We start from the raw sequence: 12,849 nt of genomic DNA on the forward strand, positions 1-12,849 counted from the left end.
AGACCTCAAATCATCCTGTTAAAGATACATAGTAAAGACTCAGTAAATACTTGTTAGAAAAATGAAGAGGAAGAGTTCTATTTGAAACAGTATAGAACAGTGGCTAAGAGCTTGGGACTTTGATGGCTTGGGTTTGAAAATTTTATTAGTCTTTTTGCCTGTAAAATGGGGGAAAATTACAGTACTTAAAGATTTTTGTGAGGGTGCAGTGAGCTAGTATGTGTAAAGCACTTAATATGGTACTTGGTTCTTACAACATTCAATAAGTAATAACTGTCACATTATTATTATTTGATGATACATTCTGTTTTCTTTATGACATCCAGGACATTGTTTTCTAATCTACTCATCACCTCAGATCTCTTTCTCCCTGATTTCAGAAGGGTTTTCTGCTTCTCATTAAAATCATGAGAGGGGCGCCTGGGTGGCTCAGTGGGTTAAGCCTCTGCCTTCGGCTCACGTCATGATCTTGGGATCCTGGGATCGAGCCCCGCATTGGGCTCTCTGCTCAGCAGGGAGCCTGCTTTCCCTCTCTGCCTGTCTCTCTGCTTGCTTGTGTTCTCTCTGTCAAATAAATAAAATCTTAAAATAAATAATTTAAAAAAAATAAAATCATGAGAAAATTATTTGGGACACATTGAGATGACAGTTTTACTTTCATCAGTTAAGGATAAAAATGATCATTTTCTCTCTAAACTAACATTTTGCCAGTGTTTCAGACAGTGTTGACCAGCAGAAGACCTACAATAAAGCTAAATTTTATGTTGACTAGTCATTAAGGAAAAGAATACTGACTCAGATGTATTTACCAGGCAGTGGAATTGGGTCCTGCCTACTTTCTGTCATTTCTATCATTTTTCCTAGATAAGCTCTCCCACAACCCTGTTCTCTCAAACTGTTAGGCTCATTTTTTATCATATTAGCATGTTGAAGGCTTCTGCCAATTTTGTCTTGCTATTCTAATCTGCTGGCTTATAATGTTATTCATTGATGATTTTACTACATTTATGTGCTAGTAGATAACAACAAGAAAGAGTTCCTGTTCTGGAGGTCAAATTAAAACAAAAAATAATAAAGACTATTTTTTATTGTGACTTCATCTGTAACTTATAAAAATTTGTTCTTGTGCTGCTTCATCATAGTTTTGGCAGAAGAAAACAGAAGAGTAGCCCAAAACAATGGAAGGATCTTTAAATATCAGAAAAGAATAGTTTTTTAATTGATATTTTAAAAGTGAGCGTTAGCTCCTTTTTGAAACTTGACCTTCAGAGAATGAGTTTTTGCTTTTCTTTTCCTATTCATTGATTAGGCATATGTGAATGTTAGAATTCAGTGAATTCTGTGTTTGAATCCTATCTTCTTAAGAGGACAATAGTTTTCTTTCACTCTTTACTCGGCCTCTGTATTGTGAAATGTACTTTTCTCTCTTGAAAGTCTCAAGGCTTATGGAAAATTTAATAAGAAAAGAGAAACCAATAGTTCATTATGTAATTCACTCATATTTCCAACATATAAATACCACCATGTAGCAGATATCTGCTGTGTAATTAGAAGTCTCAGATTGTTTTCTCCTCTTGTCTGGTTAGTAGTACCCTGGAATGTCAATATAACGTATGCCACTGGCAGTCAAGTTGATGAGTCAAGTAGCCATGAGTGAAATGTTCAAAATCGAGTCAGAGCATAACATGGGATTCAGGCAAACAAAAATGCCCTTCTTCAAGGACTTACATAACCGAAAGAGAAGAAAGAACTTAGCTTGTACCTACATGTTTCCTTCCATGAGTAAATAAATAAACCTAGCTGGAACTCTGACTTGAGTCATGGGTTGGGTCCTAAGGGATCAAAAGTAAGCCAAGTAATCTACTCAAAGTAATCTTGGATCATATCCCGCTACATCCTCAAGAGAGAGTGAAGAGTCAAGCCAGGGACTCTAAATACAAGCACCAGATCTCAAGGAAGACAAGTGTATTCTTTACTGGGAAACAGCCAAGAGTGAAGATGCGAGTGAAAGTAGTTAGAAAGGGAGCAAGAAGGGTGCAGGCTGATTGGGGCAGTCTTTGTCCCTATACCAGTTTTGTGGTTTCAGCAAATCTGAGAAATTGAGTAGATTTAAGGTAAAAAGAGAGTGATCCCAAGGGCAGGAATTGAAACATTGTGCTATTTAAAAAGTGGCAAAAGAGATCCCAGTTTAAAAGATGTTTTAAACTGGGTGCCTGGGTGGCTCAGTGGGTTAAGCCTCTGCCTTCGGCTCAGGTCATGATCTCAGGGTCCTGGGATCGAGTCCTGCATCAGGCTCTCTGCTCCGCAGGGAGCCTGCTTCCTTCTCTTTCTCTGCCTGCTGCTCTGCCTACTTGTGATCTGTCAAATAAATAAATAAAAATCTGTTTAATTTAAACAAAAAAGATGTTTTAAACTTAGGCTCAGTTGATTGAGAGACATAAGAAATAGGGTATTCTTACTTGATAATAATTTGTACTCTGAAATTTCTTCGTATTATGATAGAAACACAAAGTGGCAAATTTGAGCAGATATTCTAAATAGTCTGTATTCTGTGATTGCGCTGGAAGGGGTACTGCAAAAGAAAAAAAAGTAAGGAAATTCTTTTGACTGTAGGGTTTAAATCTAAAAAAGAGAAATAAATCTCTTCCCTTTTGATTCCTTAAAGACAATGCTAGGGAAATATTCACTCAGAAAAGCAACAATAGAAATCCTACCCAGAGACCTTCCTACTTGAGAGCCACCTGGGAGCTTTCCCATGTCATCATAGTCCTCTTTGGTGTGAACAGAAGAGTTCTTAAACATTAGGCCTGGTTGTTGTGAAGATCAGGTATGTGAAGGCTTCTCATAAGTTGTAAAGTTCCATTTGGATGTATGTCCTCAGACTCTAGTGCCCTCCAAGGCTCTTGCCAGTCTTTCAACCCAACCCATTCCTTTCTCTGATTTCCATATTCCTGTGAAGAGCATCTCCTCTTTTAGTCTCTCAGACTAATTCTAACACTTAACTGATTCTTTAGGGTCTTTTGCAAATGTCACCTTCTTCATGAAGTCTTTTTTGATTCCTCAGAAACCAGATATACTTTTCTTCACTCTGTGTCCCCTTCCCTGCATTGTGCTGATTCTTTGTTTCTTGGGGTTTTTTCCCCCCCTGCATATATATATTTCTGTTATAATACCACATATGTTTTCCTGAAAAACCTCCTCCCATTCTGTAAAATTATGTACTAAAAATAAACAAGTGTTATGGGAAAATAGGTTTATAAGCAGGTCACTTAAAATCTATGTAACTAAAAAAAATCTATTTAACTTTGTAATCAAAGCCCTAATAAAAGTAGTGACAATCCTAACAAAAATTTAGTGCAGTTAAATCTCCACAGGCATTTGCACCTAGAAATATACTCTGTCCACCCTTTGTAGCCTTCCTTATTCCTGGGATTTACATTTTATTCTTCAAGATGTAAAGTCAGAAAAACTTTTGCTTCTCATACAAACTAGTTTCACCAAAATTAAAAATACAATATGGGAATATCAGTCAGTTTTTCACTGTCATTTTGTTGCTTTTTAACTCAGAGAAATATCTTTGCATCCATTTTATTTGCACTTGCCCTTTCCCCAGATGGCTTAATACAGTGGAAAATACAACAGTTCTTCAAGCTACAAAACCAGCTACTTCTTGCAGAAAACTCTCATGTAGGATTTACATCCTTTTTTCTTAACATAGAGTTAAAGCTTCCTCTTAAAGAGGAAGCTTGACCCTATTCCCTTCTTAATACTAACATGCTGGAAAAACTGTATATAAACCATTATACCTTCTGTGTTAAACTGACACCATTCCCATATTTAATGATCTCGTACAGTTAAAGTGCATTCAAGAAGTGTGCTTTTTAGCAGAATAGGCTATAATTGTTTCATTCCCCTTCACCTCCTTGTCTGTGAACTCACTAAGCACAGAAACTGTGTCTAACTCACCTCTCTATCCCCTCCAGTGCCTGGCATAGTGCCTTATCCTTAGAAGGGAATAATAAAGTAGTTCTTGGCTTGAATTAATTTGTTCTGCTGCATAATAAATATAAATATTACACTACGGGGAAGTTCCTTAATGTGAGGATTGGCAAAACCTAAATGATTTTGTCTGGCTTCCTTTGCTGTCAATACCTGCCCTGTTAGGATCACAGGGGTTCAGTTTAGAGATTACTCATATCTCTGAAGGCCATAAGGAGACATACTGTTACATCTGATGGTTCTTGGAGATTAAGCCCCATCAAAACTCTGCCAACTTGTCTCCCATTTCACTGGTCAGTCACTAATGCTAAGCAATAGTTTTGCAAGGCAGTGGGTCAGTTCTGTTATGTGCTTTGTTGATTGAAATGGTGGAAGTTGTGTATGTTCCTTGTTTCAGCAAGGAAGCTGCAGGCTTTCCCACCTGAGACCATAGACTGTCTCATCAAAGGAAAGAAAGAAGGAACTATCCATAGTTAAGTTCATTTTTGTCCTAAAGCAATTGCAATGGGAATTTTTTTCCTTGTTTAATTCTTATCTTAGGCAAAGGCATTCAATTTTCTGTAGTTGAAACTAATGCTAAACCTATAACCTGTACATTGCCATAGTAGTAATCTTACTCATGAACTCCAATGCATCACTGCCATTCAATAATTATTAGACCTAAGATCTTATACATCACTTAGGTGAAGGGGGGATAAATATCAGCTCTTTCTTTTTTCAGAATGTAAAGAGACTCCTTCAGAACCCCAAAGTGACAGAGTTTGATGCTGCCCGCCTGGTGATGCTTTATGCTCTACATTATGAGCGACACAGCAGCAATAGCCTACCAGGACTAATGATGGACCTCAGGAATAAAGGTGTTCCTGAGAAGTATCGAAAGGTAACCATTTCTATATTAATCCCCACCAAATAGCTAGCAACTCGATTATTATATTCTTAGCTCTGACAAATGAGAACTCATACTGGGTTTTTTTTTTAAGATTTTATTTATTTACTTGACAGACAGAGATCACAAGTTGGCAGAGAGGCAGGTAGAGAGAAAGGAAGGGAAGCAGGCTCCCTGCTGAGCAGAGAGCCCGATGCGGGGCTCGATCCCAGGACCCTGAGATCATGACCTGAGCCGAAGGCAGAGGCTTTAACGCACTGAGCCACCCAGGCTCCCCCCATAATGCTTTTACTTACAGAAATATATAACTTTGTCCTCTCATGTCTTCATTTCCTTAATAAAGGCATTTTCTTATGAAGTGAGTTTCCTGATCCCCAAGCAATAAGAGGTGGTTTCCCTTTTTTTCCTAATAGCTTGTGTCTGCAGTAGTTGAATATGGTGGTAAACGGGTCAGAGGAAGTGACCTCTTCAGCCCCAAAGATGCTGTGGCTATTACCAAGCAGTTCCTCAAAGGATTGAAGGTACGGCATGTTCTCTGTACTTTCCTAAATGTGAATCAGTGGAGGCCCCTGTGTCTGAGGGTGAATAAATAAGATCTTCAGAGTAACTTCAGGATTGCTGCTGATTTAGTACTATGTCAGTTAAATGAAATTAAAGCAGACATCCTCCCAAACGCTTTCTATATTGGAACAGTATCAGCTTTGGACCAAACTGCTGAACAGGGAATAATAGAATATTTCCAGGAAATATCCCAGAGTAGAAAACAGTTCCGTTAGTTATAGCTGTTTTACTCCATTTGTTTATCATTTAAGATTTGTTTGGTAGTTTTCTTGGAAGGATATTAAAGATGAAGCAAACAACTATAGATCTTTTTAAATTACTATTTTCTTAAAATGGCAAAAAAAAAATTAGTTTTAATCTGCAAGCCTTTCCTACGTTTCCAGAAATGTTTCCATTTTCTTGAGTGTTTCCAGACTACTTTTCTATGTGGTCTTTTCCTCCTACTTGCTCTACCTATCATATAACATTTTCACAAAAGAGTAAGAATCACTAAAAAAATGATAAAGGATTTAAGCAATTCCATTTTTGAAATTCTTTTATAATAGCTAGGCTTAAATTACAAAGTATTTTTATGAGATTAGAACATTTCTAATTGATGAAAAGAAAATTTTAAATTATTTAACCATAAAATTCCCATTTGAATCCATCCTGTGAAATCCCTATTGAGTGCCTGTCCTTCTCTGATGAGTATCACTAACTGTTATATTCCAAGTTTCCCAAAAAATGATATAAGAATCATCTTCCCCTGTCTTAGGGAGTAGAAAATGTGTATACTCAACATCAGCCTTTCCTTCATGAGACCCTGGACCATCTCATCAAAGGGAAGCTTAAGGAAAACGTGTACCCTTATCTAGGCCCCAGCACACTCAGAGACAGGTAAGATAACCAAGATATCAATAATGAAAACCAGAAACACTAATAATATAGGAAATGTGGAGTATGGTAAGAAACAATTAAGATGTTGCTGCTCTACTCCTCCTTCCACTGTTGTTTCAGTTCTGAGAATCTTCTGGTTTTACGTGTGTCAGGGTTAGATATAAATTCACCTGCTAAGCCCGCAAGATTATTTCTTTTGGAATAAAGAAACAGGTGTTTTGAAGTATCCCAAATACTTGTATTCTGTCCTTTGGTATCAGATGAGTTTACTTATGCCATTTAAGGTTGAGTTCCATGGCATTTTAACATTTGGAGTTTCAAACATAACAGCCAAATATAGATCTGCTGCTTGGTTGCCTTCCAGAGCAGGTTGTTACTATTTTTGGTGAGGACTGGACTTTGTCAAATGTGCCCAGCATACAACTGAGACCTAATTAACAGAGGCCATTTGTTATACAGAATCAAAGGATGGCTTGCTTTTGGGGTATTAACTGAAGGAAGCAATTAATTGTCATTTTAATCCAGTGGTCTGTCAGGTTTTGTTTTGTTTTATTTTAAAGATAATATTTATTTATTTGACAGGGAGAGACACAGTGAGAGAGGGAACACAAGCAGGGGGAGTGGGAGAGGGAGAAGCAGGCTTCTTGCCAAGCAGGGATCCTGATGTGGGGCTCGATCTCAAGACCCTGGGATCATAACCTGAGCTGAAGACAGACACTTGAGCCACCCCAGGTCCCCCGGTCTGTCAGTTTTAATAAAAGAAAGCTCCAGATAACTTACGTAGACCAACCTGAAATTTTAAATATGAACAAAGTCTACTTTGTTACAAATTATATTGTGTATTTTTTTTTAACTGGGACCACATATTACAAAGAGCCTAATATATGTAATGGAATCCTATCGGATAGATTGATGTGTGAATTATTACTATTGGTAGAATTCTTCTATTATTTCAGCTAATCATAACCTTGGAGTCTTGGAAGAATAGTGTTTTATATATATAATAAACTTCTGAAAGGAAAAGATGACTCTTTCATACGATAAAATGTATTTTTTTTCCAATTTGTTCTTTTACAAAAAACAAAACAAATTTGGTAACAGAACAGAAAAGAAAGATCTTTTAAAAAATCCAAGGTTGAGAGGCAGAATATCTGGAGTTAAATTCAGACAGTACATTCATTCAGATAAAATGTTTAAGGACCTTGATGTCAAGATTCAGAAATACCAGCTAAGTGAAAAGTACACAAACCAGCCTAAAGGTATTTACCTATCATAGAGTCTTTTCAAAAAACAGTATCACTCTTTTAAATGGCCTTCTAATTAATGTATGACAAAAGTAAAAATAGTACTTTTTTATGAATTTCATTTAGGAATTATCAAACAGGAAATTAGCTTTGTATTGCTAAAGAGACACCATAGACCACCAGAAAAGTATATTGTGTATGTTAGTTCATAACAGCAAACCTTTCTAATTTGGGTGATTCGTTTCCAAATAAAGCTCAAAATGATGCTTTTCCAACAAAATGCACATTTATCAGTTGTCAGCATCTGTTAGCATTTGTCACTATTACCTAAATACAAATATAATTAATAATTCAATTGCTCCGTCCTTTTATATAACAAATATTTTTTGAGTGTCTTCAATATGTCAAAAAACTGTTGTAAATGCTGGGGAAATAAAACAGGAGAGACAGGTTACCTGCCCTTAAAGGGACTTACATGAAGGAGACAATAAGCTAGTAAACAAACAAAGAATATAATTTGAATGAAATAAGTACTATTGAGGAAATAAGCTACAAAGTAACTTTATAGAGGTCAAGGGGCTGCTTTTAATGGAGAGAACCTCTCTGAGGAAATGCTGTTTAAGATGAGCTTTGAGGGGCGCCTGGGTGACTCAGTCATTGGGCATCTACCTTCAGCTCGGATCATGATCCCAGGGAGGGTCCCGGGATCGAGGCCCCCATCAGGCTTCCTACTCAGCAGGAAGCCTGCTTCTCCCTCTCCCACTCCACTTGCTTGTGTTCCCTCTCTCACTGTGTCTCTCTCTGTCAAACAATAAATAAGATCTTGGAAAAAAAAAAAAAAAGATGAGTTTTGAATTAAAAGACAGAGCCAATCACAAAACAATTAAGAGAAAAAGCATCTGAAGCAGAGGGAACATCTGAGCAAAGGCCTTGAAGATAGAACTTGGCAAGTTCATGGAAAGGAAAGAAACCCAGTGTTGGGGCATAGTGAGTAAGGAGGAAATAAGTTAAAAAAATAAGTAGGGGCTGGATTACATAGGGTCTTAAGAAGGGTTTTAAATTTTAAATGTCAGAGTAAACCACTGAAGAGCTTAGCATGTAGGTGACATGAACTGAATTACTTATTAAAGGATCACCTTCTAGAGAGAGTTGGGTTTTGGGGGGGGTTTTGGTTTTTGGTTTTTGGTTTTAGAATGGATTTTTGAAGGCAAAAATAGAGGCAGGGAGACTACTTAGGAAGCAGTTGTAATAGTCCAGGTAAGGAATGAAAGAGGTTTAGATAAGGAGGCTAGGAGAGAAAGAATCAATAGACTTATTTAATAGAGTCATCTACTCCACTAAAGAGACTATATACTCTTACCCTCTTACCATAGAGTAAGAGAAAAGTCAAGAATAACTCTCAGATTTGGGAGGGGTAGGGCAGGAATCGAGTTGTTAAGTTGTAGATGTAGATATACAACTTATAGATAACAAGTAGAAATGTTAGATAATAAATTGGGAGTCAACAAGATTTTGGTGATATTTAAAGCCATGGGATATAAGATATATAAGATCACTTAGGGAGAGAGCATAGAAAGAAAAAAGAGAGCCCAGGACTGAGCACTGAGTGGAAGACATGGAGCCAGAAATGGAGACTGAGGAGGAGACAGAAAGGTAAAAGGAAAACCAGGAGAGCATAGTGTCATAAAGACCAAGAAGCAAGTGGTAACCTGAATCTGGTCTTCTGAGGTAAAGGTGCAAACAGTGAGGAATCCATCAGATATGGCAACATGAAGGTCTCTGGTGACCTATTCCCTAGTTTCCACGAGACTGGAAATAATTATAATACAAATTACAGTTACAGGATATAAGATAAAATAGAGATAACAAATGTATGTAACACTTTTAAAGAAATTTTGCATGAAGGTGTCAGAGAAACGGGTGGTAGCTAGGAGAGAGTGTGTGCTCAAGGGAAGAGATTCTAGAGCATATCTGATGAGACTGTAATCTAATAAGAATTACCCTAAAGAAAGAAAAGTTGAAAATGCAGAAGAGAAAGAGGAACTGCACAAGTGAAGTCTGTACTGGATCCAGAGCATAAGCAGAGGAGCCTTTGATAGAAACAGAAGTACTTTCTTCTTTTTAACAATTTTGATGGTGAGAATATGGGACCATCTAAGCTGATTGCTTCTATTTTCTCAGTAAAATACGCTGTCCACTTATCAACAAGGTAGTGGGTAAAAAGAGGAAACATTGTGAAACTGTCATTTTGCAGACCAGGAATTTAATTTACTAAGGAAATGTAAGTAGGACTTCTAGCCAAATTGAGTGCCCATTTGAGTTTTATGGTCATAAATTTAAAATAGTGGGGTGCCGGCTCTACAACTGGGGACGCTTACTGCTCTCGGCGCTGGGCCCAGCTTCCTTCAAAATGTCTACTGTTCACGAAATTCTCTGTAAGCTCAGCTTAGAGGGTGATCACTCCACGCCCCCAAGTGCATATGGGTCAGTCAAAGCATACACCAATTTTGATGCTGAGCGTGATGCTCTGAACATTGAAACGGCCATCAAGACCAAAGGTGTGGATGAGGTCACCATTGTCAACATTTTGACCAACCGCAGCAATGAACAGAGACAGGATATTGCCTTCGCCTACCAGAGAAGGACCAAAAAGGAACTTGCATCAGCGCTGAAATCAGCCTTGTCTGGCCACCTGGAGACAGTGATTTTGGGCCTATTAAAAACACCTGCTCAGTATGACGCTTCTGAGCTGAAAGCCTCCATGAAGGGACTGGGGACTGATGAGGACTCCCTCATTGAGATCATCTGCTCAAGGACCAACCAAGAGCTTCAGGAAATTAACAGAGTCTACAAGGAAATGTACAAGACTGATCTGGAGAAGGACATCGTTTCTGACACATCTGGTGACTTCCGCAAGCTGATGGTTGCCCTTGCAAAGGGTAGAAGAGCAGAGGATGGCTCTGTCATTGATTATGAACTGATTGACCAAGATGCCCGGGATCTCTATGATGCCGGAGTGAAGAGGAAAGGAACTGATGTACCCAAGTGGATCAGCATCATGACTGAGCGGAGTGTGTGTCACCTCCAGAAAGTATTTGATAGGTACAAGAGCTACAGCCCTTATGACATGTTGGAGAGCATCAGGAAGGAGGTCAAAGGAGACCTGGAAAATGCTTTCCTAAACCTGGTCCAGTGCATTCAGAATAAGCCCCTGTATTTTGCTGACCAGCTGTATGACTCCATGAAGGGCAAGGGGACTCGTGATAAAGTTCTGATAAGAATCATGGTCTCTCGCAGTGAAGTGGACATGTTGAAAATTAGGTCTGAATTCAAGAGAAAGTATGGCAAGTCCCTGTATTACTACTTCCAGCAAGACACGAAGGGCGACTACCAGAAAGCGCTGCTGTACCTGTGTGGTGGGGATGACTGAGGCCCACAACGTTTAAGCATCCAGGAGTGGTGCTCCTTTGTTTCCAGCTAACAATTCTAGAAAATAGCTTATGACTAATAGTCCCCTTGTGCCCGTCCCCACAGGGATGGCATTAGTATCACCCGCTCCGCATCCTTATTGCAGTTGCCTAAGCATTGCCTGCCTCTCATGTCTAGTCTCTCTTTTTAGCCAAAGAAATGAACATTCCAAGGAGTTGGAAGTGAAATCTATGATGTGAAACACTTTGCCTCTTGTGTACTGTGTCATAAACAGATGAATAAACTGAATTTTTACTTTATTTAAAAAAAAATAGTGGGGTGCCTGGGTGGCTTAGTCAGTTAAGTGAGAGACTGTTTATTTTAGTTCAAGGCATGATCTCAGGGTCTTGAGATCAAGTCCCAAGTGGGCTCCACGCTTGGTACAGAGTCTGCTTGTCCCTCTCCCTCAGCCCTTCCCTCCCCAAATCAATAAAAAAATAAACAAAAATCTTTAAAATAGAGCCCATGAACCTAGTTGTGTGGTTTTCTTCAGCAGCTTTTGGCTGTACTGGATTAAATGAGGATAAGGCTGGTAGCTAGGCACAACCTGGATTTGAGGAATTGAAAACAGAAGGAGGGTATTGGATGATAAATAAAGTATTGTTGAGTGAATTAGTGGTCTTGATGAGGTCAAGAAATATTATAGTAGAAGTATTAGTTTAGGTGAAGTAGAAGTTGAGGTGGTTATTGAAGAAAGAGATCTTGAATTCAAGATGTCATAGTGCAGATGCTTATAGTGAAAGAGTTTATGTTATAATCATGGGTGTTGGTTATGAGGGATAGAAGAACAGATCATCTTGGGTGAGAAGACCAGGCTGTGAGATGAGTAATCCACATCGATGTGAAAGTCACTGAAAATCCTGAAAGGAACAGCAGTGACAAGGAGGACAGTAAACCAGAGCTAAAGTCTTCAGGGAATAAGAGAGTGACCAGGAAAGGAGGTCAGGAGAAAAGAGTGCAACTGCATCATGAGCTTCTAACGTAACGGAGACATTGAAGAAGGCAGCGAAGTTGTTTTCGAAACAACAGGAGGGAACACAGAAGATACCTGTGCCACCTTCTGGCTGCTTTACAGCAGATAGACCGCAGAGGCCTTGAAAAGACCTACTGAACAATTCTGCTTCTATAAGTTTGCTGTTTAGATATATTGTGCAAGTACACAAAGACATATAAATAAGGATAGTTACCAAAACATTATTTGTAACAGTTAAAAAAAAAAAAGCCCAAAACAAGCTAAATATCCATCAATAGAGGACTGGTTACCTAAATTACAGTATTACAGTACAGTGCTATGCATTCTTAAAAAATGCAAAACTCTTCATGGGGTGATCTAAAAACTTTCTAAGATATATTGGATAGAAAAGCAGAATGCTGTAATATCTCTTTTGTGTAAAAAAAAAACCAACAACAACCCAGTCTAAGCATAAATGCTATTAAATACACATGTGTATATAAGCAAGTCTGCTCAACTGTACATATATACATTGTATGTAATATATATGCAAGCACACATATGTTTATGTATACTGTGAATATTTTGGAAAGAACAAGAAAGTGTTAATAGTGGCTACCTCTGGATATTGAGGCAGTAGTTAGTTGTATACATACCTGTTTTGCCCATTAGATACTGATGCTGTATTAAGTATCATAATCTTGAAGTAAGAACTAGATTTTATAGTATTTGGTTTTTCACAATATTTAACACAGGTGTTTGATAGGTGTCAAGTTTCTCATGTAGGCATCTATAACCATTGCTATGACAAGGTTTACAGTTGGAATATTAAACCAGAGAATAAATTTGGTTGATGTTACCAG

At 38.1% G+C, this 12,849-nt stretch overlaps 2 protein-coding genes across 2 annotated transcripts in view; both read left to right on the top strand.

The window, feature by feature from the left end:
* Positions 1–12,849, top strand: part of VPS45 (vacuolar protein sorting 45 homolog) — a 65,153-nt gene that overhangs the window by 19,361 nt on the left and 32,943 nt on the right. Inside the window, exons 11-13 of the mRNA XM_032843581.1 lie at positions 4,721–4,879; positions 5,299–5,406; positions 6,201–6,322. Coding sequence (XP_032699472.1) covers positions 4,721–4,879; positions 5,299–5,406; positions 6,201–6,322 — 389 coding nt within the window. The remainder of the gene's footprint in view (positions 1–4,720; positions 4,880–5,298; positions 5,407–6,200; positions 6,323–12,849) is intronic.
* LOC116858716 (annexin A2-like) lies at positions 9,929–11,295 on the top strand. Its single transcript, XM_032843583.1, has one exon. It carries the CDS (start codon positions 9,977–9,979, stop codon positions 10,994–10,996), a length of 1,020 nt encoding a protein of 339 aa, XP_032699474.1. The 5' UTR covers positions 9,929–9,976; the 3' UTR covers positions 10,997–11,295.

The sequence above is a fragment of the Lontra canadensis genome, unplaced genomic scaffold (assembly GCF_010015895.1).
Source record: "Lontra canadensis isolate GAN:19392208 unplaced genomic scaffold, GSC_riverotter_1.0 scaffold142, whole genome shotgun sequence".
NCBI classification, from domain to species: domain Eukaryota; kingdom Metazoa; phylum Chordata; class Mammalia; order Carnivora; family Mustelidae; genus Lontra; species Lontra canadensis.